The sequence below is a fragment of the Bison bison genome, unplaced genomic scaffold (assembly GCF_000754665.1).
Source record: "Bison bison bison isolate TAMUID 2011002044 unplaced genomic scaffold, Bison_UMD1.0 scf7180017864345, whole genome shotgun sequence".
Lineage (NCBI taxonomy): Eukaryota > Metazoa > Chordata > Mammalia > Artiodactyla > Bovidae > Bison > Bison bison.
This window is the reverse complement of record NW_011494917.1, coordinates 3,389,478-3,416,788: the sequence shown is the minus strand read 5'-3', so window position 1 is coordinate 3,416,788 and position 27,311 is coordinate 3,389,478. Positions and strand designations below refer to the sequence as shown.

General features: G+C 42.6%; 1 protein-coding gene across 1 annotated transcript in view; it reads right to left on the bottom strand.

The window, feature by feature from the left end:
• The window catches only part of GTF2F2 (general transcription factor IIF, polypeptide 2, 30kDa), a 125,999-nt gene that overhangs the window by 98,291 nt on the left and 397 nt on the right, over positions 1-27,311 (bottom strand). The window contains exons 2-4 of the mRNA XM_010854623.1: positions 13,103-13,176; positions 4,586-4,604; positions 3,247-3,391 (exon numbers count right to left, since the gene is read on the bottom strand). Coding sequence (XP_010852925.1) covers positions 3,247-3,391; positions 4,586-4,604; positions 13,103-13,176 — 238 coding nt within the window. The remainder of the gene's footprint in view (positions 1-3,246; positions 3,392-4,585; positions 4,605-13,102; positions 13,177-27,311) is intronic.

Below are 27,311 nucleotides of genomic sequence, written 5' to 3'. Positions count from 1 at the left end.
TTTCAATACGTATTTGCTTTAGCGAGCCCAAGTACTGTGTTCAGTCCTATATGAGACATTCTGGCAATAAGCATGAGACATGGTCCCCTGCCCATAAGGTTTAATTCAGGGACAAAGTGAGTAATACAAACCTTACTGCCATAAAAGTCTAGATGAAGGAAGAATCAACAAAGACTGGAGTCATAAAGGGAAAGCTGGTGACGACTATAAAAAGCAAACAAATCCCTGACAGAGAAAAACAAGGGAAGAAGGAGAGGCAGCAGTGTCGGGAGGCTCTGGGGAGGGAGAAGGGATTCTAGCAGCTTGGAGGGTAGAGAGGACGGCTGAAGTGTTCAGAGGACGGTATAAACGGTATCAAGAAATGTGTACGCGGTTCATGCCTGGTGATTCAGCGGCTAAGACTCCGCACTCTCAATGGAGGGGGATCAAGTTCAGTGCCTCGTCAGGGAACCAGATAACACAGGCCACAACTAAAACACACCGCACGAGCCGCAGTTAAGACCTGGCAGAACCAAATGAATAAAAACGAATAATAAAAAAAAAAAGAAAAACAAGAAGGAAATGTGTATTTCTACTATAGAAATAACCTAACAAGCAACTGACTGAATGTGAGAGTCAGAGGAGGCTCAGAACAGAAGAACGATGTATCACTGACAGAGATACGGACATGTGGAGAATAAAGGAATGAAGAAGTCAATCTGATTTTGTATCTTCTGCATTTCAGGTGATGAGAAATCCAAGTGGATTGTCTGTTAAGACAACGAAGGATGGGATGGGATATCAGGTGAGAGACTAGACCTTTGTCACTGTTACCACGCTGATCAAATCTCTGTCATGCCTTCCCCGGATTACTGCAATAGCCTCCAGCTTCCACCCTTGTCCTCAAGGAAATTAAACCACGGAAAGATGCAAAGAGGGACTTCCCTGGTGGTCCAGTGGCTGAGACACTGTGCTCCCAATAGAGAGGGTCCAGGTTAGACTCCTGGTCAGGGAACTAGACCCCACATGCTGTAACTAAGACCCAATGCAGCCAAATAAAATAAAAAGTATACATAGAAAAAAAGAAAGGTGCAAAGAGAGTTAGGGAACAATGACATGAGACAGAACAAATGACATTAGGCACCAAAGACTTGCCTTGGAGTGTGCACCATCTAACGGCAACATAGACCTCACTTGCATTATCACAGTTCTACAAAGAACATACTGTACAAACTCCAGAAGAAGGACAATCTTGATCCTTTTCCATATTCCTGGCAAGATAATCCTCATAAAGCCATATTCACTTTGGAGTATACTGTAACCCCAAATGTGAATACAACATGTTCAGAAAGAGCACAACACTACCGAAAGGATTTACAAGATTAAATACGAAAGATTAATTTTGACGATAATAAACCTCAGCTTTCTAAATCACCGTCTTTTGTTTAAGTACCAGCAATGAGTTATACTTCAGAAAAACCACCAACCTGATAAAAGGTAAAAAATCTGAAACAGGGTGCCTTTTTCTACCAAGGAATTACAAGTTTCCCCACCTCAGGCTTTTTTTTCAGACTGCTTCCTTTTTATCATTTTGGTGCCACGCCTCTTCCACTCCAGGAACAACCATAGAGGTAGAGGAAACCTCACAGGTTCGACAGGTCTTATTAAATCCAACCAGTTGGTAGACTAATTGTGCCTATGTTGTGCCCTGCACAACGTACCACACAATAAATATTTGTTGAATGGCTGAATCTTCTCCAGGAGAAAATGCATATGTTTAACGTTCTCTACTTCCAGCAATATTACACTGAAAATTATGGCAACAGAATAATGAAATAAAACAAACCCTGGTGGCTGATGGTACAGAATCTGCCTGCAGCGCAGGAGACCAAGGTTTGATCCCTGGGAGAAAGGAATGCCAACCCACTCCAGTATTCTTGCCTGGAGAATTCCATGGACAGAGGAGCCTGGTGGGCTACAGTCCATGAGCTCCCAAAGATCTGGACACAATTGAGTAAATAACAATTTCACCTTCCTTAACTTTAAACCACATGACAGAAAATTTACAATTTACCACTTTTTAAATTCTACATCCAAGGGGAAAAAAAACCCCAATGATTTTCTGACATCAGTTTATGCAGATATTGGCAATCTACGACACCACGAAACTTTGCTGGAGTACAGCTGACCCTTGAAGAACATGGGTTTGAACTTCAAGGGTCTACTTAAATGCGGATTTTTCTCAATGGTAAAAACCACAGTACTATTCAATCTATACTTGCTGACTTCGAGCACACACAATTACAAACATGGAGGAACCCTGGACAGGAAGAGCCCACTGTAAACTATACCTGTGTTTTCAACTGTGAGTGTTTGTGTCCTTAACCTTCCCATTTTTCAAGGATCAACTGTATATTCTGTTAAAACAATAATGTTCTTAACATATAATTTCTTATACCTTTCTTTGTAATGTTTAATGAAAATACAACAAACCATGCATGTTTTTCTTTTATACAACCAAATAAACTTTCTGAATTAGGTATGAGAAATTAGTTCTGTTAAAATGAGGTAGCCTGTTGCTTTACTAGTAGTATTGCAAATTCAGTGAAGCTTAAAAACCAAGAAACAATGAAAATGAACATATACTCTTACATACGCCACCAAAAAAGTCCCCTCTATATTTAATTCACAAACTGAAACACCTGCTCCCCTTTTACTGAGCTATTAAAACATTTAAGAGCAAACAAACAAAATTTAAAACCATGCAAAGCTTCTTAGAAGTCGATATCAGTTAAAAGAAGTCAATCCCTATGCATTAAGAAATACAGAAAGCGCACAAGAGCCAAAGTATTTCCTATATTTTGACTAAATACTCCCTAGTATTAAGCAGTATTTTTTAAAACACAATTTACAGTTGCTGAATATCAATTTACCAAAACAGGCAAGGATGACCTTATCTTGGCAAAACTCATAATACTGTTTCCTCAACATCCTAGAAGACAGCTTGATGCACCACACTCTTCCATCTGCTTTGTTCTATTTCTTCATGCCCCAAATGGAAATTAAACCCTTCCAGTAACAGTCAAAAATTCATCAATCACAGGAAAGGACTTCGAGCACCGAGCAGAGAAGTACCATGATGTGAATTAGAGGTAGAAAGAACCATAGGTGGAACAGCCCTGGTAATGACCTTCGAGAGTGTGTGGAGAGAGATAATCTACACAACACGTCCAGGAATTGCATTTAAATGATTCTACGCCCACTCACCTGAGGAGCTCTCAGTGAACACGGTTAATGTCTGTCCTCCGACACTTTGTAAGACAAATGGATGTTCTCTAGGAGCACTGACTGAAGCCGGTTTTCCACCAATATCATGAATATTTGCAAGATCCTCATTCAAAGTAAATGAAACCTAGTAGACACATTAACAAGAGCTTATTACAATATACTTTTGTATTCAAAGTATCTGTACAGAAACTGTGACTATAAATCAAATATTTTAATGTGAATCTTTTCCAATCATTTTATGAAGCACTTTTAAAAAATTTTATCAAATAAGCTTTAATAATTAGTCATAAATCTATTCCTATTTGTCTGAACAATGGGGTTAATCTACCATTATAAAGATAGCTTTCAAATGTTTCCTCTAGTCTACGGCTGAAAAAATTCTATTTGTAAAACAGAAGTAACTTGTTTCCCTAAGGTATCTGCGGTCAAGGAACCATGTCTTGTTATATTTATACCCGTAAATACATTAAATAAATATTAGGTGGATGGATGGATATACAAACAGAACTATCCATCCATCCATTTGTTCATCTACCCATGTCCGAGCAAAATGCCCGGCACACAGAAGAAAACCAGTATTTGCTGAATGAGTGAACAGTAAGTATTAAGAAAGCAACTGCTTGAAGCAGGGGGAAGAGATCTATTTACTCAGAAAGCTTCAACACTCCCATAAGCAGAGGATGGCTTTCTTTTTTAGATCCAATGACTACCATATGAGTACATGGTGCTGTTTTACTTTCAAATATTTCAACAAATACAACTAAATATGTATAAGGATAACTCAATATTGAGGTTTAGAATGAAAAGACCCAGTAGGTCTTTTTTGAAAGACCCAATCTTTCAAAATGCTTTTTACCATATCTCCCCAAATTTTTCATCAAAGGGATTTATAAAGTGCTGATCTCTCAATCACATAGAAAGATTAGGAAGTATTATTTAAGTATCTCTCTAGTATGTGACAGGTACCACAAATTATGTCCTAGACTCAATGGGTCAAAATCTAAGGCCTTCAAAAATCTGTGTCAAATACATTTGCCACTCTGAAATAATGTTAAAGTATTACTGAAGCAATACTAGTTTTCATAGTACTAAGAGAGGGGATATTTAAGTCAAAGTAGAAAAATGCTAAGTATGAGCAACTAGAAAGGAGCCTATTCACTCACACAAGAGCGGCATTTACACTCTACTATGTTTTCCTGACCAGCCACCAGTTTCATGTGGAGTTTTCCAGAGCAAACACTACCCTCTTTTTACTAACCCTAATGCATAGTAAAATAATCTTGTGTTTTAAATAAAATTTCCATAGAAATAATCTTACCTCGGTCCTTCCTTGATTTCTGAAAGAGAGAAAAGAAAACATTTCAATTATTTAATTTCATGTTTTTTCCAAATGTAAGCTAAGAACTATTAATAAAGGAAACACAACTTCATATGTACATTAAAATATTACATTTACAGAGATTAATATTAGGACTTCCCTGGTGGCTCAGACGGTAAAGCGTCTGTCTACAATGCGGGAGACCTGGCTTCGATCCCTGGGTCGGGAAGATCCCCTGGAGAAGGAAATGGCAATCCACTCCAGTACTATTGCCTGGAAAATCCCATGGACAGAGGAGCCTGGTAGGCTACAGTCCATGGGGTCGCAAAGAGTCGGACATGATTGAGCGACTTCACTTTCTCTTAGTTCTCCTAACTATTCTATTTATAATCCTATAGGAGAAAAAAATTCACATTAATCCCACGCGAATATTTCATTTTGTTTTTTGACCGCACTGCACTGCAAGCAGGTTCTTAGTTCCCTGACCAGGGATCAGACCTGAGTCCCCTGCAGTGGAAGCATGGAGGCTTAACCACTGAACTGCCAGGGAAGTCCCACCAATGAATATTTTAGATGTTATAAGTTCGTGTCTCTTAACACTATAACAACCTGCCCTAATAATATTTTAGCCAAATAACGATCTTATTACAATTCTTATTTTAACTTTTGAGTATTTTTAGCATTCAGCAGCATGTGAATGGCATGTTTAATACCAGATAGAGAACTTCAACAAATTCTACTATTTATTTTCTCCAGCTAAAGAAGTTTCATTTACTTAACAAAATTTTAAAGATCAAAAATTATTATTTTAAAATTATAAGCAATCTTCTCTGCTATTAAATAATATGCTCATACAGAAATAATTTTATTACAGACAAGCCAAAAAAAATTTTAAATTAGCCAAGATTCTACTGCTAACATCTTCTACTATTAGCTACAGTAAATATCCTTCTCTACTATCTTTTTTCATAATTTGCTTTTAATTTTTGGGTGCACTGAGTCTTCCTTGCTGTGTACAGGCCTTCTCTGGTTGTAGACAGCAGGGGCTACTCTAGCTGTGGTGTGCGGAGCCCCTCAGCACAGTGGCTTCTCGTTGCAGAGCACAGGCTCGAGGTATACGGGCTTCCGTAGTTGCAGCATGTGGCCTCAGTAGGGGCGGCTCACAGGCTCAGCTGCTCCTCAGCATGTGGATTCTGCCTGGCCCAGGGATTGAACCTGTGTCCCCTGCATTGGCAGGCAGACTCCTATCCACTATATCACCAGAGAAGTCCCATACTATTTTTTATTTACTTGAATTACATGTTTTTAAATTGTTTTTTTACCAATATGGGATCAATGTACTCCCTAATAATAGCCTAATTTAAAAAAAACAAATATGTATTAAATACCTGTCATATGCAAAGTACTGAGTGCAGGGCCCCTTTGCTAGCCAGCAGAAGATATAAAAGCTAAATCCATAACCATAAAATGAAATAAACTTTAATTAAGAGAGCCACAATATGCCAGGATCAGACAGGAGAACACCATCTCTTCTATTTTAAGAGGTAAGTATTGGCTCAGCAAGAGGCAACTTTTGAACTAGTATCAAAAGTAAACAGCTACGCAAAGTCATGGAAGAGTCTGATCAGAAAAATGTGATCAGATTTGGCTGTGAGGGAAAGTACAAAATAAGGAATAGTAGGAGATGAACTACAAAGGAAAAATGGAACCAGACCATAAATGATCTCTAATATCACAGCACAGACTTTATTCTTTGTGCAACGGAATGCTACAAAAGAATAACAAGTACAAAGTTCGTAACAAGTACCATATTCAAAGTTCCTCCAAATCTAACATTTATATTCAAACTTAAAGTGTTAAACTCCCTAAGCTCATATGAGGTATTTATTAGCTGATGATCAATCACTAAGTTTGCTGAGTGATTAAGAACAAAAGTATAACAAGTAGAAAGACATGATCCAAGAAACTTATTCCAAAAAATACAAACAGAATAGACATGAAGACCAGTTGGGAAAGTACTATTTCTCTGTAACACTAGGTTGAGTTCCAACCTGTGCCTTCTTTCAGTGGTTCATTCATTCACCGCCACTCAGCGTTTGCTGCACATCCAGGGCCTTGTGACAAACGCACGGCATGAGTGTAGGTCTTTATCCTCAAGGTCTCAGTTTAATGGGGAAACAAAACCAGTTCCAATCCATGAGCAATTACAACAGGATTTCATAACTGTAACGGGATTCCTAGATTAAGGAAAACTAGAGAGACCTGACAACAGAAGGTAATGCAAGACTTCGGACTGGATCCTTTTGCTGTAAAACATCATTGAGACAACTGGCAACTCTTAAGTGAAGTCTGATGATTAGGCAGTAGTACTATTCGGTGGTTAATTCATAGATTTGAAAGGGTGAACTGTGACTGCCAAAGAGAATGCCCCTGTCAGAAAGTAGCTCTTTATTTTCCCCAGTGAGGTACATACTTTAACACATTCTGAATTTAGGAGATATATCCCTAAGGGAAACCTTACTGCTTTCTTTTAGATTTAAATATTTATTAAAATCATAGCAAAAATGAAACAGTTAATGTGGCTTTGGATATTTCTAACTTTATAAAGATCTCTTGTTAATATCAATGCATGCAACATTAGAAGACAGGAACGTATTCAAATTATATTCCTGAAAAGTCACAGAAGAATGCTGTATTACATGGACCTATCTGGTGGAAAAGTTCTTTATATTGTTCTTCCAACTTTTCTGCTGCTTGAGACTGTTTCAAATTAAAAATATTAAGCAATTTAAAAATGTCCCCAGTTTACTTAATTAATCCCTTACTAAGAAATTTGAGAATGCTACTCATTTTTCTCCATAACAAACCATGCTGAAACAATTATCTTTGTGTATCAATCTTTGCATCACTAACGAGTATAACAAGCACACTTGTTATTTCCACAGGATAGGTTTTAGAAATTGATGGAATTGCTGGGTCAAAGGCATGAGGATTTTATTATTAACATCCTAGCTTTCTCACTGTCTGAGTCCCCCTCTGCGAGATGAGTCTCTCAATGTCTTTCTGTAAGGGCAGCACCAAGAACTGAACATAATGCTTGCGCGGTGAGCTGACTGGCAGAGAAAACAGTGGACTGTTATTCTGCTTTGTTTTGAGTAGCAGTGCATATCTGCGCTTGTGTGTATGAGACATGTATATATACGTACATGTGTGTGTACATATACATATGTGCATTAATATACATGTGTGTTGCCAGACTGCCCTTCAGAAGGTTTGTACCGATTTAAACTCCTATCCACAGTGTAACTCTGTTCTAAACATAGTCAATTTTTATAACAGAAAATTATCTCACTGATTTTTATTTGCATATTTTCCATTATTAGTGGGCCCCCACAACCTTGAATGTTAAATGTGTTTAGAAATAAATCTCTGAGAGAAGCTGTATTAGCACAGACTGTATGACTGTCAGTAAAACATGACATTTATCAAAGATTTTAAAAACTGAAGTTTTCTGAGGCAGGATGGTTATGTAGAAAGGCTGGTTGTAAAATTAAAGCAAAACTGTAAACAAATTAAAATGCAGTACCCATCAGATGTTCAAAGGTATTAAAAAAAAATGCAAGTACAGTGATTTAGGGACGTGGTGGGGAATGCTTGATGAAAATGGCCCAAATGTTAGCAACTGTTAAAGTAGGCTGTTATTCTCAGCTTATTCATAACTAGACTCTCCTTTTTCTCAGGTGTTAACAGACCACACTGAGGAAGAGCTGCATTCGTAGCTGTGCGTCTCCCCCTCCCCTCTCTGCCACTCTCGATTCCTCTACTCCATAAGCCCTCTTTCAGCTCTTGGCCAATTGCACAGGAAGCTGCTGCTGCTGTTTAACTCTGGGAGATCGGAGCGGGAGAGAAGACATCAGACATGATGCGGTCTATGCCTGTACTGGGTAGTTATGACAGTACGTGAACACTTACTAAGTATTTTACACACACTGAATCCATGAGGTATTAATACCATCTCCTTTTAACAGATGAGGAAACAAGAAAGGGTAGTAAGCAACTTCCCCAGAGTCAAATGGCTGGTAAATGACAAGGTCTGGATAAAGCCCAGAGCTGACGGACTCCTGAGTCCATACTCTCCTTATCAGTATGGCACATTGCTTTTTTAAAACCTTAGCTGTTTTTTATTTTTTTCCCCAAATATATGTTTTTTGAACCACACAGATAACCCATAAAGGGTTACTCTGCCTCTAAACATCAATACTTAATTATACATCTTCTAGTTTTAAACGGAGAAGGCAATGGCACCCCACTCCAGTACTCTTGCCTGGAAAATTCCATGGATGGAGGAGCCTGGTAGGCTGCAGTCCATGGGGTCGCTAAGAGTCGGACACGACTGATCGACTTCCTTTTCACTTTTCACCTTCATGCATTGGAGAAGGAAATGGCAACCCACTCCAGTGTTCTTGCTTGGAGAATCCCAGGGACAGGGGAGCCTGGTGGGCTGCTGTCCATGGGGTCGCACAGAGTCAGACACAACTGAAGTGACTTAGCAGCAGCAGCAGTTTTTAAAAACAAGAGAGTTTCACCTGGTTTGCCCTAGATCTTCTCTTGAACGGCCACAGTCCCTTCAAATGCTCCTCACAGGAAACTGATTTTCGTTTTCTCACTGTCCTAGTCTTACTCCACTGAATGAACTTATTTGTCCATGTCTCTAAGCATAGCACTGAAAATGGGACACAATGTCTGCCCTGTAAGCTAACTGACAGAGAAAAGTGGGGTTATCAGCCCACTTCACGAGAAACAACAATCGTCCAATAAATGAAGCCTTTTGTTTACAGCCACAAAACTTTGATGACTCCTATTTAGCTAAAATTAAGTCTTGATAACCTAGTCACATGCACTGCTAAACCATTCCTCGCTTATCCTACACTTATTTAATAGTGACTCTAGTAATCAGTAAGAAGAATGAAAAATAAGTAAATTAGAAACATAAATGAGATAGTCAGGAGACATACTCCAGAACAAGCTCTTTTCAAGCATTTCTATAGAAATCTTGGGGAACCAATCACTATATATCTGTTCTCATCATTAACAGCATCTAGCTCTTCTACCGGAGAAGGCAATGGCACCCCACTCCAGTACTCTTGCCTGGAAAATCCCATGGATGGAGGAGCCTGGTGGGCTGCAGTCCATGGGATCACTAAGAGTCGGACACGACTGAGTGACTTCCCTTTCACTTTTCACTCTCATGCATTGGAGAAGGAAATGGCAACCCACTCCAGTGTTCTTGCCTGGAGAATCCCAGGGACGGGGGAGCCTGGTGGGCTTCCATCTATGGGGTTGCACAGAGTCGGACACGACTGAGGCAACTTAGAAGCAGCAGCAGAAAATCTGCTAGGCTTTTAATCTACATATAAAATACACATCCTAAAGGAGATCAGTCCTGGGTGTTCATTGGAAGGACTGATGCTGAAGCTGAAACTCCAATACTTTGGCCACCTCATGTGAAGAGTTGACTCATTGGAAAAGACCCTGATGCTGGGAGGGATTGGGGGCAAGAGGAGAAGGGGACGAGAGAAGATGAGATGGCTGGATGGCATCACCGATTCAATGGACATGAGTTTGAGTAAACTCCGGGAGTTGATGATGGACAGGGAGGCCTGGCATGCTGTGATTCATGGGGTTGCAAAGAGTCGGACAAAACCGAGAGATTGAACTGAACTGAAAATACACATACATCTGTTATTATTAAGGCAAGTGTGTATTAATTGCTCAGTTGTGTCCAACTCTTTGTGACTCCATGGACTATAGCCTGCCAGGCTCCTCTGTCCATGGGATTTTCCAGGCAAGAATACCGGAGTGGGTTGCCATTTCTTTTGCAGGAGATCTTCCCAATCCAGGGATCTAACTCGGGTCTCCAGCATTGTAGGCAGACGCCTTACCATATGAGCCACCAGGGCAGTCAAGAATACTGGAGTAGGTTGCTATTTTTTCCTCCAGGGGATCTTCCCAACCCAGGGATCAAACCCAGGTCTCACTGCATTACAGGCAGATTCTCTACCACCTGAGCCAGCAGGGAAGTTACATACAGTTTATTGCCAAGACCAGGATACTCTGGGAGTAAAAGAAGGGATACTATTAATAACTGCACAGAAAACTTCGTAAACTGTAAAACATGTAAACCGGCCACAACATGGGGACACGGCTACCCTAGGCATACTGGATGTGACATATAAAACACCTGCTTTAAACTAAGGACACGTTTGAAATTTTCTTCCAAACAAAGAGTGATCAAGAAAAATCGCAGCACACCCATACTGACTAGTTAGCGTGCTATCTTTAATAGATGCTTTAGGCGTCAAAGCAGTACTTAGGGCTTGCACAGGCTTCCCATGTGGCTCAGCTGGTAAAGAAACCACTTGCAATGCGAGAGACCTGGGTTCGATTCCTGGGCCGGGAAGATCCCCTGGAGAAGGGAAAGGCTACCCATTCCAGTATTCTGGCCTGGACAAGTACATGGGGTCACAAAGAGTCGGACACGACTGAGTGACTTACACTTTCACCTTCAGGGCTTGCATAGGTCTCCCTACACCTCAGCTCCTTTGACTCTATTTCCCATACCAACTCCCTCTTCCTCACACCAAGAAAAAGATTGTACATTCCTAAACTAGGTATTTTCTGTACACAGAGATTTTCAGGAATGCAATATTCATGGTAGAGAAAGGAAGGGAATCTAAGCTCAGAAGATTAAGTGTCTGTCCACAGTCTCACGGACAGTAAGTGACAGGGCCGGAACTGGAAGCTGCTTGAGTTTTCTTACCACTCAAAGGACTGAATTCACGCTGGTTCTGCTATTAAATGTTAGTAGCTTCTTAAGATACTACCGTTCTCTACCTAATTTCAGAACTCTGGATATAAAAGCAGGCCTGCTTCCAATATGGCTTGTGAAAACAAAAGGAAGAACTAAAAGATCTGTCTGAAACAAAAGTAAGTAAGATAAAGGACAAAAAGTACTTAGGGGCATAAACACAACAAAGTGTCAAAGTTTCTTACTTTAAAGACATGACGTCATCCAAGAACATAGCGTTGCTCCTCCAAAGAACACCTCCAGGGGGGGTTCAAATAACATTCAGAGACTGAGAAGATGAGAAGGAGCCACCAACAGAGCGATGTCTCAGAAGTGAGATGAAAACAGCACGGTGTGAGGGTAGAAGTGATCAACTCTGTCAAGTTATGCTGAAGGTCCACCGAGAAGGGCTGCTAGTTGACCCTTGCATCTTAGAATATGGATGCGGTGCTTGTGCTCAGTCATGTCCAACTCTGGCACCCCATGGACTGTAGCCTGCCAGGCTCCTCTGTCCATGGGATTCTCTAGGCATGAATACTGGAGTGCGTGGCCATTTCCTCCTCCAGGGGATCTTCCCAACCCAGGGATTAAACTCTTGTCTCTTACATCTCCTCCACTGCAGGCAGATTCTTTACCACTGAGCCACCAGGGAAGCCCATGAATATGGTAGACTGTTTCTGTATTTTTTTTAAAAAAGGCAACAAATTCTTTCCCGCAAATACCACCTGGAGGCGGAGTCTACTGCAAGTTCCATTTGGCAAACATGATGCAAGCACAGGTTTGCAAAGTGTTTGTGCCGTGGGGCTTCCCTCTCTTTCGCTATAGGAACTCTTTCACCATCATGGGAATGAACACAATGGAGATGAAACACAGGTGGACCCGGCCCCGGCTGACAGTAAACCAACCCCAGACACACAAGCGAGATCATTCTAGCCAGGAAGACCAGCCAGGTCAGCCACAACAAGAACTGTCTAGAACTGCCCCCATAGAATTAAAAACAAATAAAATGGTTTTGTTCTAAGCCACTAAACTTTGGGGTAGTCTGTTAACAAGCAAAAACTCAGTGATAAAGAGGAGGATACTGGTGGCAGAAAAGAGCTGTTTCAGTGGAGGAGTGGGCGTGGATATCGGATTAGAGCTGGACTATGAATGAATGGACAGAAAGAAGGGAACACAAGGCCTGTGGCTGACACCAGCTGAGCTACAGGGGCTTCCCTTTCAAACAAGGCCAGTTCCTCAACCAGGAAACACCAAACACTCCTGTGCTGTTTGCGAGGTATTCCCTACCCTCTTCCAAAGCCTCTATAAATAGGTATGGTGGCACAATGGCAAAATCCTTCTATGGCCAACTCAAGCATACCTCCTCAAAGATGCAGAGGACGGATGAGGGAACTACATACTCTGCTACTTTACTGCCAATAGATTTTAGCAGCAAATTGTACTTGATATTTATACTTGTCATTAGAGGAGTATATGTGTGTGCGCGCATGTGCACACACAAATCCTTACAGGGCACCTAACCAGCTCTTAACAAGCCTTGGTAAGCTCATCATTTCTTATTTTCCAGATAAATTCTCTGTTTGAAAAAGAACTCTAATTACATTTAAAAGTACTTGTAAAATAAATTCAAACAAGTTTCATAAAATGTCAAAAATTCATAAATAACTTACTTGGCAATCCTCAGCTTCCCAACTTCACCTCTTCCAGGGGCTTTAGCCCATTGCTGCGACAAATATTTAGGAACCTAAAACAAAATATAACACTATTAAACTAGGTTTTGGATGCAACAAGCTAACAAATCCTTTTAAGCATAAAGTGATATACTGCTTCGAACAGGACATGGAACAACAGACTGGTTCCAAATAGGAAAAGGAGTTCGTCAAGGCTGTATATTGTCACCCTGCTTATTTAACTTATATGCAGAGTACATCATGAGAAACACTGGACTGGAAGAAACATAAGCTGGAATCAAGATTGCCGGGAGAAATATCAATAACCTCAGATATGCAGATGACACCACCCTTATGGCAGAAAGTGAAGAGGAACTAAAAAGCCTCTTGATTAAGGTGAAAGTGGAGAGTAAAAAAGTTGGCTTAAAGCTCAACATTCAGAAAATGAAGATCATGGCATCTGGTCCCATCATTTCATGGGAAATAGATGGGAAAACAGTGGAAACAGTGTCAGACTTTATTTTTCTGGGCTCCAAAATCACTGCAGATGGTGACTGCAGCCATGAAATTAAAAGACACTTACTCCTTGGAAGGAAAGTTATGACCAACCTAGATAACATATTCAAAAGCACAGACATTACTCTGCCAACAAAGGTTCGTCTAGTCAAGGCTATGTATGGTTTTTCCTGTGGTCATGTATGGATGTGAGACTTGGACTGTGAAGAAGGCTGAGTGCCGAAGAATTGATGCTTTTGAACTGTGGTGTTGGAGAAGACTCTTGAGAGTCCGTTGGACTGCAAGGAGATCCAACCAGTCCATTCTGAAGGAGATCAGCCCTGGGGTTTCTTTGGAAGGAATGATGCTTGGAAAAGACTCTGATGCTGGGAGGGATTGGGGGCAAGAGGAGAAGGGGATGACAGAGGATGAGATGGCTGGATGGCATCACTGACTCGATGGACGTGAGTCTGAGTGAACTCTGGGAGTTGGTGATGGACAGGGAGGCCTGGCGTGCTGCGATTCATGGGGTCGCAAAGAGTTGGACACGACTGAGCGACTGATCTGATCTGATCTGATCTGATTTTCTTTCTGTCTGTCCTAACTGACCACTAAATAGCAAGCTCTGATTATATGTTTTGCACTAAAGAGATATTAAGATATGTAAGAAATGATTTTAGCTCTCAAAGTGCTTAACACCAACTGAGTTGGTGACACAAAACTAAAACTGGGCATATAGCTTAACAATAACGAAGTGCTAATTTATGTTCCCAAGTCTAATAAAAGTTCAGAGATGAGAAAGGCGGCCAGAAAAGGCTTCTTGGAGAATAACACTGACACGTAATATAGAGACACTACTGAGCTTAAGATGATTTGAAAAGTCGTGTTTTATTATGTATAAGATAACTAATGTGATGAAGGATCTGCTGAAATAAAAAGAAATTATTCAATGTAACAACTAGCATTTATATAACACTACTTTCCTGACACTGTGATATGCACTTTTCAAACATTTATACCTCACATCTATATGAGGCAGGTACTATTCATTATCCCCACTGCACAGACTATGTATTTGGAGTAGCCAGGGATTATAAAATTTAGCCAAGGGTATATAACTGGCAAATGAGGACCCAGGATTCAAATCCAGGCACTCCAGTTCCAATGCCTATGCTTTAACCAATACACTATATTGTGGGTGCAATCAGATATATGCAATCAAAATCTCAAAAGGTTAAGAGCATATAACCTAGTATGGCCACCTGTTATTTCTTCTAAGACACAGTTGGAGCTCGGGAATCAGTACATAGTTTAAGATGGCCCTACTCTGGAGGATACGATGCTCCACGTGAAGTATGAAGCGCAATGCCTCACACAGCAAGTGCTCAGTGAGTGTCCGGTGTCAGTTTTACTTTCCACAGTAAGTCTGGAATGATGACATGAATGTATAACAGAGTCAAAGAGCGCTTCCAAAGCTGCAAAGGGAAAAATCCTATCTAACAAAGTTTCATTTACAAGAAGAACCACATGACTATTAGTTCAACTGCAGTGCTTTGAACTGAGTAAAAATTTAAGAAGACCCTAATGGTATTTGTTCATTCCTCACACTAAAATAAACCGAACAACTACTGTGTTAAAAACATGCCAGAAGCCTGGAAGAGACGTAGGGGAAGGGAGCCCACGGTGTCAAGCACCATGCTATCCATTTTACACCCACAATCCCACTTAATCCTCCCAATCAGCCCGCAAAACTGCACCGCTCTCCTCATTCTATAGACGACAAAACCGAGGCTCAGAGGACTGAAATGACATGGTTAGCTACTATTAGTCAAAGACTCCAGACTGGTCAAATGCTCTCTTTGCTACACCATCCTTTACATCCTCTAAAGGAAAAGGAGTTTTGAAGATTCCACATCTTAAAGTTTCAACTATACTGCGCTCCACTATTCATGCCAGCTTACAGGATTTGGCAAATTTCTTATGATAACTGTACCTACCTATTAGGTCTGCTTTGATTACAGATGAGAAGAAAACCCACTGAGGCATACAGAAGATTTACTGGCAAAAGTAACTAAATATTCCAGAAAGAGTGTTAAGGTGGCCTGATTAAGGGCTCAAATACCGTCACCAGGACTCTCACCATCTCTCAGCTCTTCTCCTCATCACACTAACTCACTTCTTTGACAGCCTTCCCCTCTATGTAGCATGACGGCTGAAGCCACTCCTGAAGAAGAAGAGTTCTTCCCCAAATCCCCAGCAAAATCGTTTTTCTCTTGTGGCTCTGACCAGGTCACGGGTCCTTCATCTGGCCTGTTACTGAGCCAGAGATGAGATCCCTGCACCACCAGCCTGAGCCAGTGACACCTTTGGGGAGGGATAGTCAACACCTTAGAATCACCAGACTGAAAAGGCAGAGCGGTGGTGCCCAAAAGGAAACTCAAGGTACTGTCACGGTGAGTCGAAGAAGCAACTGTCAACATTCCCTGTCAGAACTAAATACAAGATGTGAAACCGATCTGGGCAAATACTGTTACATCAAATAAAACCCTGAATCCTCAGACTATGTAAATTATTACATAGTCCTCATGTCCTCAATCTTGAAATCCTGCCTAACAAGTTAGCCTTTGCTTCTGGATTTGTCTGATTTTTAGCCCAAAGAAATCTTCTTGTCAATTACTCTAACACAAAGAGGAAATGGAGTTCTACAGATAGCAGCCTGCTCTAACAATCAATGGCAAGCTATACTCCCTAATTAATAAAGTCCTTAGGGGAAAGATAGTGGCTTTTCTTCATCATATTCCAAGTTTCTGATTCAAATACTGTTAAGACTTTCTCATTATCAAGAACAGTACCCTTTCCATAAACTGTATTTCAAGGAACCCTTCTGACCACCATCTCCTAACTCCCTGGCCATCTCCTCAGTACTTCGGCTCCAACAATTCTTCCCTCCTTCACATCACTGACTTTGTCCCTGTCTGCTTATGTCTTCCCTTCTCTCTGAAATGGAACTACATTTCACAGCCCATCATTATAATCATTCTCTTGTCCCCAACTCCCTCCATCATACTGGCCTGGCAGAATCTAACCCTGACTAAAGCCAAGTGATACTAGTAATATTGCTTATCTTATTAATTAATCTATGTATTGTTTTATTTGATTGTTATTCCTCCTCCACACTTGCACCTGAGCATCTGAAGAAAGACAACCATGCTAAACGGTCTCTCCTGAAATCCTTGGCAACTAACATCAAGTAAGCCCTTCAATATGCTGGGCGATTTAACTCCCTCTCCCTGGTCAACAGTCACCTGCAGTGGGAAAGCCACTGCAGGCAGGCCGCACGTTCACGTCACTCCTCAACCCTGTAACACCTCTTGCCTCCTCTTCCTTCCAAGATGATAACCCGACTTCCTCTTCCACTGAACCATCTGAAAGCTTCTAAGTCTACCACTTAGCCACAGGGGAGCCTTCTACTCTGCTCTCCCCTCTTAAAAGATGAACGGTGGCCACTCCCTCCACATGCGCACTGAATTTTTGCCTGTAGTCTAGCCTAGGATGTCTTTCCTTCAGTGCTACCCTTTCTCCCCTCCAGTCCTTTCTTTATTCTCCCAACAGAATAACAATGGTGATGTGTGTGTGTTAGTGGCTCAGTCAAGTCCAACTCTTTGCGACCCCAAGCCCACCAGACTACTCTGTCCGTGGGATTCTCCAGGCAAGAATACTGGAGTGGGCTGCCATTCTCTTCTCCAGGGGATCTTCCTGACCCAGGGGACTGAACCCAGGTCTCCTGCATTGCAGGCCAGACTCTTTACCCTCTGAGCCACCAGGGAAGTCCAAAGTGAAAGTGTCAGCTGCTCAGCAGTGTCCGACTCTTTGCAATCCCATGGACTATACGTGGCTTTCCAAGCTTCTCTGACCATGGAATTCTCCAAGAAAGAACACTGGGGTGGGTAGCCATTCCCTTCTCCTGGAAAATCTTCCTGACCCAGGGATCGAACCTAAACCTCCTGCACTGCAGGCAGATTCTCTACTGTCTGAGCCACCAGGGAACAGAGAGCTTACCAACCGTGGCAGAAGACTCTAAGATGGCCTCAATGACCCCCACCCGCTGATACTTGCACCCTGGTGTAACACCCTGCCTGCATCCGCCCAACTAAGCCACGCCAGGAAACTCCTGAGCCACAGAAACTAAGATATCAAAAGTGCGTGCTATTTTATGCTACTAAGCCTGTGGTGATATGTTATATAGCAATAGATAACAAACACGTTAAGTGACATTTAATATATTTAAATGTTTTAAATAAATTAACCATTTAATTCTCACACAATCTGTTTATTTTTTCCATTTTACAAGTGAGGAAACTGAGGCACGGGGAAGTGAGCAAATGGACTCTCGGTCACACCCCTGGAAAGGGCAGGCTCCTTCATCCTTCCCACCCGCTGTCCAGTGTCTCTGCCTCTCTCCACCGCAAGGCTCTGAGTGAGCTGTCTCTGCTGGCTGACCACAGTTCCTTCTCTGCTGTGTTCTGCTCTAGACAGGCTCTCCCCTCCACCACTCCACTAACACGGCTGCCTGTGCTTAAAAAGCTCTCCGCAATGTCAAGCCAACGTTCAGTCCTCATCTTGCAGACCTATCAGATTATCTGAGACTTAATTGTCTCCTCCTCCTCCAAACGCTTTCTTCACTTGGCGTCAGGTCACCACAGTCTCTCGTGATTTTCCTCCCACTTCTCCACACTCTCCTTTTTCGGTCTCCACATACCTAGATTCTCATCTTCCTGACCTTTTAACCTGAGAGGGCCCTGATTTCAGTCCTCAAGCCTCTCTTCTCTGTCCACACTCGTTTTTACGTAGCCTCATCCAATCCCAAGGTTTTAAATCCCATCTCTGTAACTACAACTCCCAAATTTACAGCTCTCCCCTAAAGTCCCAAATTATACAACCAGCTGCTTACTCAAACTCTCCATCTGAATATTCAGGAGACATTTCAAACTCAAAATCTCCACTCAAGAACTGATTCTTACTCATGAACCTATTCCTCCGGCAACCTTCCATAATGTAGTAAAAGTCACCTCCATCCTTCCAGGTACTCCGTCTGAAACCATGGATTTACCCTGAATAGCTCCTTTTTCTCACGTTCCACATCCAATCAACTGACATAGCCTGTCAGCAATACCTTCAAATTATATCTGGACTCCATGTCCTTCTCACCAATTCCAGGGCTACCACCCTAATCCAGGCCACCATCATCTCTTGTAGGATTATCATCCGTGTCCACTTTAGTCCCAGTACAGCAGCCAGAGTGACCATATTAAAACAGAAGTCAGATGACACTGTTCTGTTCAAAGCCTTTGGGTTTATTTAACAGACATCTACATAATGCTTACTACGTGCCAGATACTTTCCTAAGCACTTTAAAATTTTACCTCACTTGATCCTCATAACAACTTTATTATTATCCCATTTCACACAGAAGCAAGTAGGGCATCAAAAAGTTATCATTCGTCCAAAGTCTCACAATCACCAGTGGTGAAGCCAGGATTCTAACCAGGGCAGTCCGGCTCCACCATCGCCATCCACGCCTCCTCTCTATGGCTACTAGCCTCCCATGGCATTCACTGTAAAATCCTGTAATGTCTCAGATGATACAGTCCACTGAGATCCACAGCCTCACCCCCTACCACTTTCACTCACTCGACTCTAACCACACAGATCTATCAACGTTCCCAGCAGCATCCCACCTGAGGGCCTTTGATTTGCTGTTACTTCTGTCTAGAACGTTCCTCCCCCAAATATGTGAAGGGCATTCAACTCCCTTCAGGTCTCTGCTCAAGGCCCACCTTATCGGTGAGGCCCTTCCCACCTGATTAAAATAGCATCCTCAGCTACTTTCTGCACTCTTTACCCTGAGTTACTTTTCTTCAGAGCACTCAGCACTTGCTATACACTTTCCTGTTCATTGTCATTCTCCCTCTTCACTAGAATGCAACCTGCACGAGGCAGCTGTTTCGTCCATTTTGCTTACTCTGCTGCTGCTGCTAAGTCACTTCAGTCGTGTCCGACTCTGTGCGACCCCATAGACAGCAGCCCACCAGGCTTCCCCGTCCCTGGGATTCTCCAGGCAAGAATACTAGATCGGGTTGCCATTTCCTTCTCCAATGCATGAAAGTGAAAAGTGAAAGTGAAGTCGCTCAGTCGTGTCCAACTCTGTGCGACCCCATGGACTGCCACCTACCAGGCTCCTCCGTCCATGGGATTTTCCAGGCAAGAGTACTGGAGTGGGGTGCCACTGCCTTCTCCGTTGCTTACTCTGCCACATCCCTAACAGAAGAACAGACTAGCATGCGGTAGCAACAGAGTTATTATTTTAATGACTGGATACTGTTAAAGAAACATTAGCTACTGTTAATGTAATGACAATGATGGTGTTATCAGAATAAATCCAGGCTATGGAATTAAACTTTAATAAATCTCATTGCATTATCAAAGGGAAACCTATTCCAGAGATCTACCTTAAAATAAGGGGGAGAAGGGGAAAACACCCGTAGAGTGAAACATTTTCCAGCCTGCCATTGTCCCCTTATTGCTGGTTCCCTGACACACTGCTAAGGTAAAGGGAAGATAAGAATGTTTCAGAGCTCCTGTTGAGACCACAGTTCTTCAATACATAACCAGGTCAGAAGACCCTGTGGTCAAACTGCCTGAGACCACAATTCAGGCCATCAAACAAGACAACAGTTCTAAGTGAAGTAACTACATATTATAAAATAAATTTAAGAATCATATTCAGTACAATAATTGAATCTAATACAAGCAACTGGCCAACTTAAAAAAAAGATTATGTGCCTGAAGTTAATTGATAAAAACAAGTCTGGAACTCATACTGCATTGTCATCATTATTAAAATAAAACGGAAAGTTCCTAAGGTAAGCCTACTAGCTTATTTAATTCAAAAGGTTGCCAAAATACTATACCCTTGTAAGGAAAACTAGAATACAATGATGACAGTATGTCAATCATATATAACTTTTTATACCAAGAGATTATGGAAATGGGCTTCCCAAGAGCTCCAACACATTAAGTTGGGAAGAGGCCTTCGCTGGTGGTCCAGCGGTTAGGAGTTCACCTTGCAATGCAGGGGACACTAGTTCAATCCCTGGTCCAGGAAGATCCCACATGCCCCAGGGCAACGAAGCCAGCGAATGCAGCTACCAAAGGCCATCGGCCCTACAGCCCAGGCTCTGCAACCAAAGAAGCCACTGCAGTGAGAAGCCCGGGCACCACCACCAGAGAAATCCTGCAGACAGCGGCGAAGACCCAGCACAGCCAAAAATAAATAAACAAATATTTAAAGAAAAAAAATGGGGAAGGAAACAGAAAAAATAATGGTACATATGGTTCCCAGGCTCCACAATTTTTTTGGACAGCTGATATTTTTAATTAAAACATTACATTCTATCTTTAAGTAAAGCTGTATATTTAAGGTGTACAACATGGTTTTATATGCACATGAAACAATTAAGCCAGTCAAGCTAATTAACATATTATCTCTTCACATAATTACCTTTGTTTCTAGATGAGGACATCTGAATTCTATTCTGAGTAAATTTCCCCCAAACACTCCTGTCAACTTGTCACTTGTGAGATAGCTGTGTTGTTTCCACTGTCTCCACATTCATTAAAGAAAGGCAGATGGAGACAAGAGAACAGGTACAAGAGGGGATGTTTTCTCAGATTTCCCAAGACCAGGGAGAGTGACAGCCAATGACTCACTTCAGCATTATTTTCTCAGAGAAATTCCCCTGACCTCCAGACTATGTTCCTTTGTTATTCACACTCACAAAACAGTATTTCTTTCTTCAGTGACCTTATCTATCTGTGTGTAACTGTTTTCATTAGGACCAGTATTGCCTGAGGTCTGTGTCCGGGAGCACACTACAGACTCTAGTTTACAGAGTATGGACCCTGTCCATTCTTGCTCACGGTAACACACTCAGAGCCTAGAACAAATGACTGGTGGTCACTGAAAGCTTGTGGAAGAAACCCATCCGCCCGTGCACTCACTCAAGCTACAGAGTAAGGGCAACTGCGCCTTTGAAGCCAAGGGGCCGAGGTGGCGTGTACAGAGCTTGCTCCCTAAGCTTGTTTGCCAGCTTTGCTTCATCTAGTTCCCCAACAACTAGCCTCCAAAGCCATGCTGCTCCCAGGGTATACAAGCAAATTAAGAGCGCTGTGTGGACACTGGCGCGGCACCCATTTCTCCACTGAGGAATGAAGGCCTATCCCCCGAGCCGCTGGGAGTGTGGCCACAGACAGCCCGCAGTTCTTAGCTCTCTTTGGAAGTGCTTCCACTGAAGAGTTGACCAAGATCACACACTCCTCCTGGACCAAACCACCCTGTGCCCAATCCTGCGTAAATCCTTTCCTTCCACAGGGGATGATCCCAACAGCACTGAGTAACAAACCCCTGCATGCTCATCACCTCAGAACCAGCTTCCCTGGGAATCCAACATACATCAGGCAGCTTTTACTCACAAGTTGTCTTGAAGGTCAATGCATTGAGCTGACAAGACCCAAGGCCATAAAAACAAATTCCCCACCCCCTCACTTCTGTTCTCCAGGGAGAAGACTCATTAAAGAGACCCAAGTGGTGGGGGGAAAGCACATTTCCTATTCCTGGCATAAGCTTTGTAGCCATACAGACCTAAATTTGAATCACTGTTCCATGCTTGGGCAGGATAATTAACCTCCCTAAGCCTCAATTTTACCATCTGAAAAATATAGATAATTAGTACCTACTTCACAGGTTTGCTTTGTGAAATACTTAGCATATTATAAGTTTCTTTTTCTCCTGCAAGGCTTTGGGGTATCACCCATTCCAGTTTCATCTCTCCCTGGGAGATAGCTTTCACTCTGGCTGCCAATGTCCAACTGCTTATTTGTCTGTGAAAAAAGAAATGCTAAGCTTGATGGCTTTTGAGGTGTTGAATGAAAGTGAAAGTCACTCAGTCGTGTCCGACTTTTTGTGACCCCATGGACTATACAGTCCATGGAACTCTCCAGGCCAGAATACTGGAGTGGGTAGCCTTTCCCTTCTCCAGTGGATCTTCTCAACCCAGAGATCGAACCCAGGTCTCCAGCATTGCAGGCAGATTCTTTACCAGCTGAGCACCAAGGGAAGCCCAATACTGGAGTGGGTAGTCTATCCCCTCTGCAGTGGATCTTCCCGATCCAGGAATCGAACTGGGGTCTCCTGCATTGCAGGTGGATTCTTTACCAACTGAGCTACTGAATGGAGGACCCAACATTCACAGAGGATGAGGTCCGTCCCTTCGGTCCTGATTCTCTCCTCCAACAAACATCAATCAAAATGCTTATAGGAGGAAGGCTGATGGGACCCGAAACACATCTTTATGCTGGCCAGAAAGTTGCTGGGCGAACCTACCACAATGCTTGTCAATACCTCCACTTGTCCATTTCCTCTAAGAAAGAGTTTTCTTATCATTCAAGCTCTGATAGGATATTCATTTCTTACAAAAACCCCACCACTCCTAAAAACGCTGTGAGCTTTATCTCCTCTTCTTCCCCATCAGGTACCCTTACCATCCAGGCAACCATAACTAGAGAAGATGACTTTTCCAGAAGTCTAAATGTTGGAAGTGAAACAATAGAACTATGCTACGATGTTCTTAAATATCACTTTTAGACCGTGATCTGGTGTCCAGTGTGCAACAGCAGTCCTGTGACCGGCTGGCAACCTGACAGTGGCAAAGACTGAGCAGCAGGAACCGGGTGATGCCCACTACAAGGGGTGAGCTCCCGGACCAGGGGAAACTGTAGTTGTTTATGTTTTTTTGAGCAGGCGATATCTATTGTAAAGTTAAATTCAGTCACGTCTATTATCTATCAAAACTTATTTAGATCATCATTCTTTTGTAGATTTAAGGTATTCAGAACTCCAGAAATGGCCTTTGTCTTGCTGTATCTCACTGTCTGCTGACCCCAGGTTAGGCAAAGCACGAGCGGGGAAGCTGGATGAAGATGTGAGGCACCGTAGGGACCACAGACGGTCTTTATTTGCAGCAGCAACGTGGACATGCTTTATTTTCTAATGGCTGACAGAGCAGCAGCAACTGCCCGACTGCCCGACTCAACTAGACTCACCTCGACTACAGGAGCTTTTCAGGTGGTGCTTACATAGACCACACCACGACACGCGTGCACAGTGCCACAAATGATCCCAGCTGTAGGATGTGAGTGGAATGGGGCGAGAGCGCCTGACCACCATCACCTGGCCAACTGCTCTCTCCCTACAGCATTCCACTGGTCAGAACAGATACAGGCAGTGGACATTCTGGTACACAATCTTCCACTCTATTTGCCTTTTCCTGAACACTCACCAGCCCTGCTCAGAACATTTTTCCCCCCTAACTAATCAACTCCATAGGCTCTTCTTAAATGTCAGCTTCCCCATGAAGTCTTCCCTGATTCCACCAGATAACTTTTTTACTGCTTAAAACTCTGAGAGATCTTCTATAACTTAAAGTATTTATCCTTTTCCTTACTTTTCTAGTGATGAAATTAATAATGAACAAATTATGAGCAAAAATGGCCCATAAACTCGCGATACTCTAGGAACTCACATATTTTGCAACAAATAATCCTCAAAGAGCAGAACTCAAGGCATGATTTATAATAAGAATTATGAATGTATACCAAAAAGATTTGAAATTGCATGCGGTTCTATTCAAATTCTAATTTGAACAGAAAAATTCTAATTTGAACTATCATTAGTAAGACTCCTTTTTAAAGCGATAAAATGTATTCAAATGGCCATATAAGAGAGAACACCAGAATTTCTTAACTTTAGTTTAGATTTGTAACTTTCTCTTACATCATCATTTAGTCAGTCACGGCATCCTGACAACTTTTGCCGAAAAAGTTTCCTAACTCCTGAGACTTCACTATCAAATGTCTAGGACCCTGTGATAATTTTCTAATTTTGACTCTGGTTATCTTCTCTTCAAGCTTTTTTCCCCCCCGCTAAAAGAATCATTTGTAGCCCTGCCTTACTCAAAACCCTTCAAGACTCTCCTCATTTCCTGTAGACTAGAGTTAAAACCGGAGAAGGCAATGGCACCCCACTCCAGTACTCTTGCCTGGAAAATCCCATGGATGGAGGAGCCTGGAGGGCTGCAGTCCATGGGGTCGCTAAGAGTCGGGTACGACTGAGCAACTTCACTTTCACTTTTCACTTTCATGCATTGGAGAAGGAAATGGCAACCCACTCCAGTGTTCTTGCCTGGAGAATCCCAGGGACGAGGGAGCCTGGTGGGCTGCCGTCTATGGGGTCGCACAGAGTCGGACACAACTGAAGCGACTTAGCAGCAGCAGAGTTAAAACATTCCCATTTCACAACGTGACAATGTCATATGGTTCCAATCCACTACTCCAGGCATGATGTCCTCTTTGTTTTCCAGCCCACACCACATTACTGTGCATTTTCACTCCTGCATTTCAGAACCACTCTCCGTGGTATGCTACGGAGATACTATGGGCCCCCCATCCAAACCTCTGTAAGGCAAACAACATGTACTGAGCATCTATTGCACTCCAAGCACAAACACATCACCTCAAACTCTCGTCATCTTTTCAAGCTCTTTCCATCTGCAATGGAGATCTCCCTAATGATATCTCTCCATTTAGCATGCAGGAGGAGAGAGATACTTGGTTACTCCATCATTTTAAATCACACTGATATCACTGTGATAAGTCAAATCAGTGCCAGAGATTAAGGCTAGGGTTGAAGAATAAGAGTTCATTTATTCATTCGTGCATACATCACATTATCTGAGCTATTTACCTTACGCAAAACACAGTTCTGGGTGTGACAGGCAGGACGCCTACTCTCGTAAAATATGACTGTGCGTGTGCTTTGGAGAATGTTAATACAGGTTCAACATGCTAGTGAATAATCATAAGGGCAGGAGCAGGGGACTACAGAAGTTGAGATGGTTGGATGGCATCACCGACTCCATGGACATGAGTTTGAGTAAGCTCCGGGAGTCGGTGATGGACAAGGAAGCCTGGTGTGCTGCAGTCCATGGGGTCGCAGAGTCAGACACAATTGAGCTACTGAACTGAACTGAATCATAAGGGAGCTACATCAGAGAGGAAGACTGGAAGGGCCTCTCAGATTTAACTGATAAAAACTCAGACATGTGATAAAAGCTTTCCAAAAATCTAACAAATAAAGGTCTCTATGTTTTACTTGAGTTTTCAAGACTATCATAATCACATTTTGAATATACACATGTCTTATGAAAACTGCCTAAGAAACAACAGTCCCAATATGAAAAAGTAAGGCATAAACAGTGTACTCACTAAGTGAAGAAGTGAAAGTTGCTCAGTTGTGTCTTACTCTTTGCGACCCCTTGGACTATAGGGTCCATGGAATTCTCTAGGCCAGAATACTGGAGTGGGTAGCCTTTCCCTTCTCCAGGGCATCTTCCCAACCCAGGGATCAAACCTAGGTCTCCCACATTGCAAGTGGATTCCTTACCAGCTGAGCTACAAGGGAAGCCCAATAAGTACTTACTAAGGGTTAATCAAAATGCTGACTTTACAAAAAAAAATTACTGACAGTTTCACCTGAGTCCCAGTCGAGCTCTAAAAGAACACTCCAGTCCACAGTCTCTCCTTCCCTGAGTTCAGAGCACTCTCAGCTCTCCTGGGAATTCCATAAGAGCCATCAACCTAAAAGAACACTTTACGAGTGAAAGTTAAGTCACTTAGTCCTGTCCAACTCTTTGGGACCCCATGGACTGTAACCTATCAGGCTCCTCTGAATGGGATTTTCCAGGCAAGGATACGGGAGTGGGTTGCCATTCCCTTCTCCAGGGGATCTTCCCCACCCAGGGATCGAACCTAGGTCTCCTGAATTGCAGGCAGATGCTTTACCATCTGAGCCACCAGGGTACTCAGAGACCAGTTCTACTTTCTGGCTCAGAAAACTACCCAGAAAGCAAACGCTCAACTTTCTTACAGAGATTGATGACTGAAATCAGTTTCAGCAAGTGGAGATGAAGAAAGTCTTCAGTCTGGGGTAAAATGCTCAACCCGGGGGGCCATCAAGACAGGAGCCCAGAAAAACCAGGTCGTGGGATAAGGAGATCCATTCCAGGCACGTTCAGACTCTTAGTTGGCTAAAACACACTGGGTGTCCCTGAACTAACGTCCTCGTCTGCAAACAAGCCTAACAACCAACCCTGCCTCTCGAGGTAAGCGAAGTTCTAACGAGAAAGCCCTAATGAGCTTTAAAAGGCGCAGAAAGTGGGACGGTCTCAAGTCACGTGTGTGTGTGTGGGTGTGACAGATGGTCTCAAGTCACGTGTGTGTGTGTGTGTGTGTGTGTGTGTGTGTTACTTGCTCAGTTGTGTCCGACTCTTTGCAACCCCACAGACTGCAGCCCACCAGGCCCCTCTGTCCATGGGGTTCTCCAGGCAAGAACACCGGAGTGGGTTGCCATTTCCTTCTCCAAAAAGAACCATATAGAAAGAAAGAAAGTGAAGTCGCTCAGTCGTGTCCGACCCTTTGAGACCTCATGGACTGTAGCCCACCAGGTTCCTCCGTCCATGGAATTTCCCAGCCAAGTACTGGAGTGGGTTGCCAGTTCCTTCTCCTCTCAAGTCACTTAAACTACTTTAAAAGGAGCGCA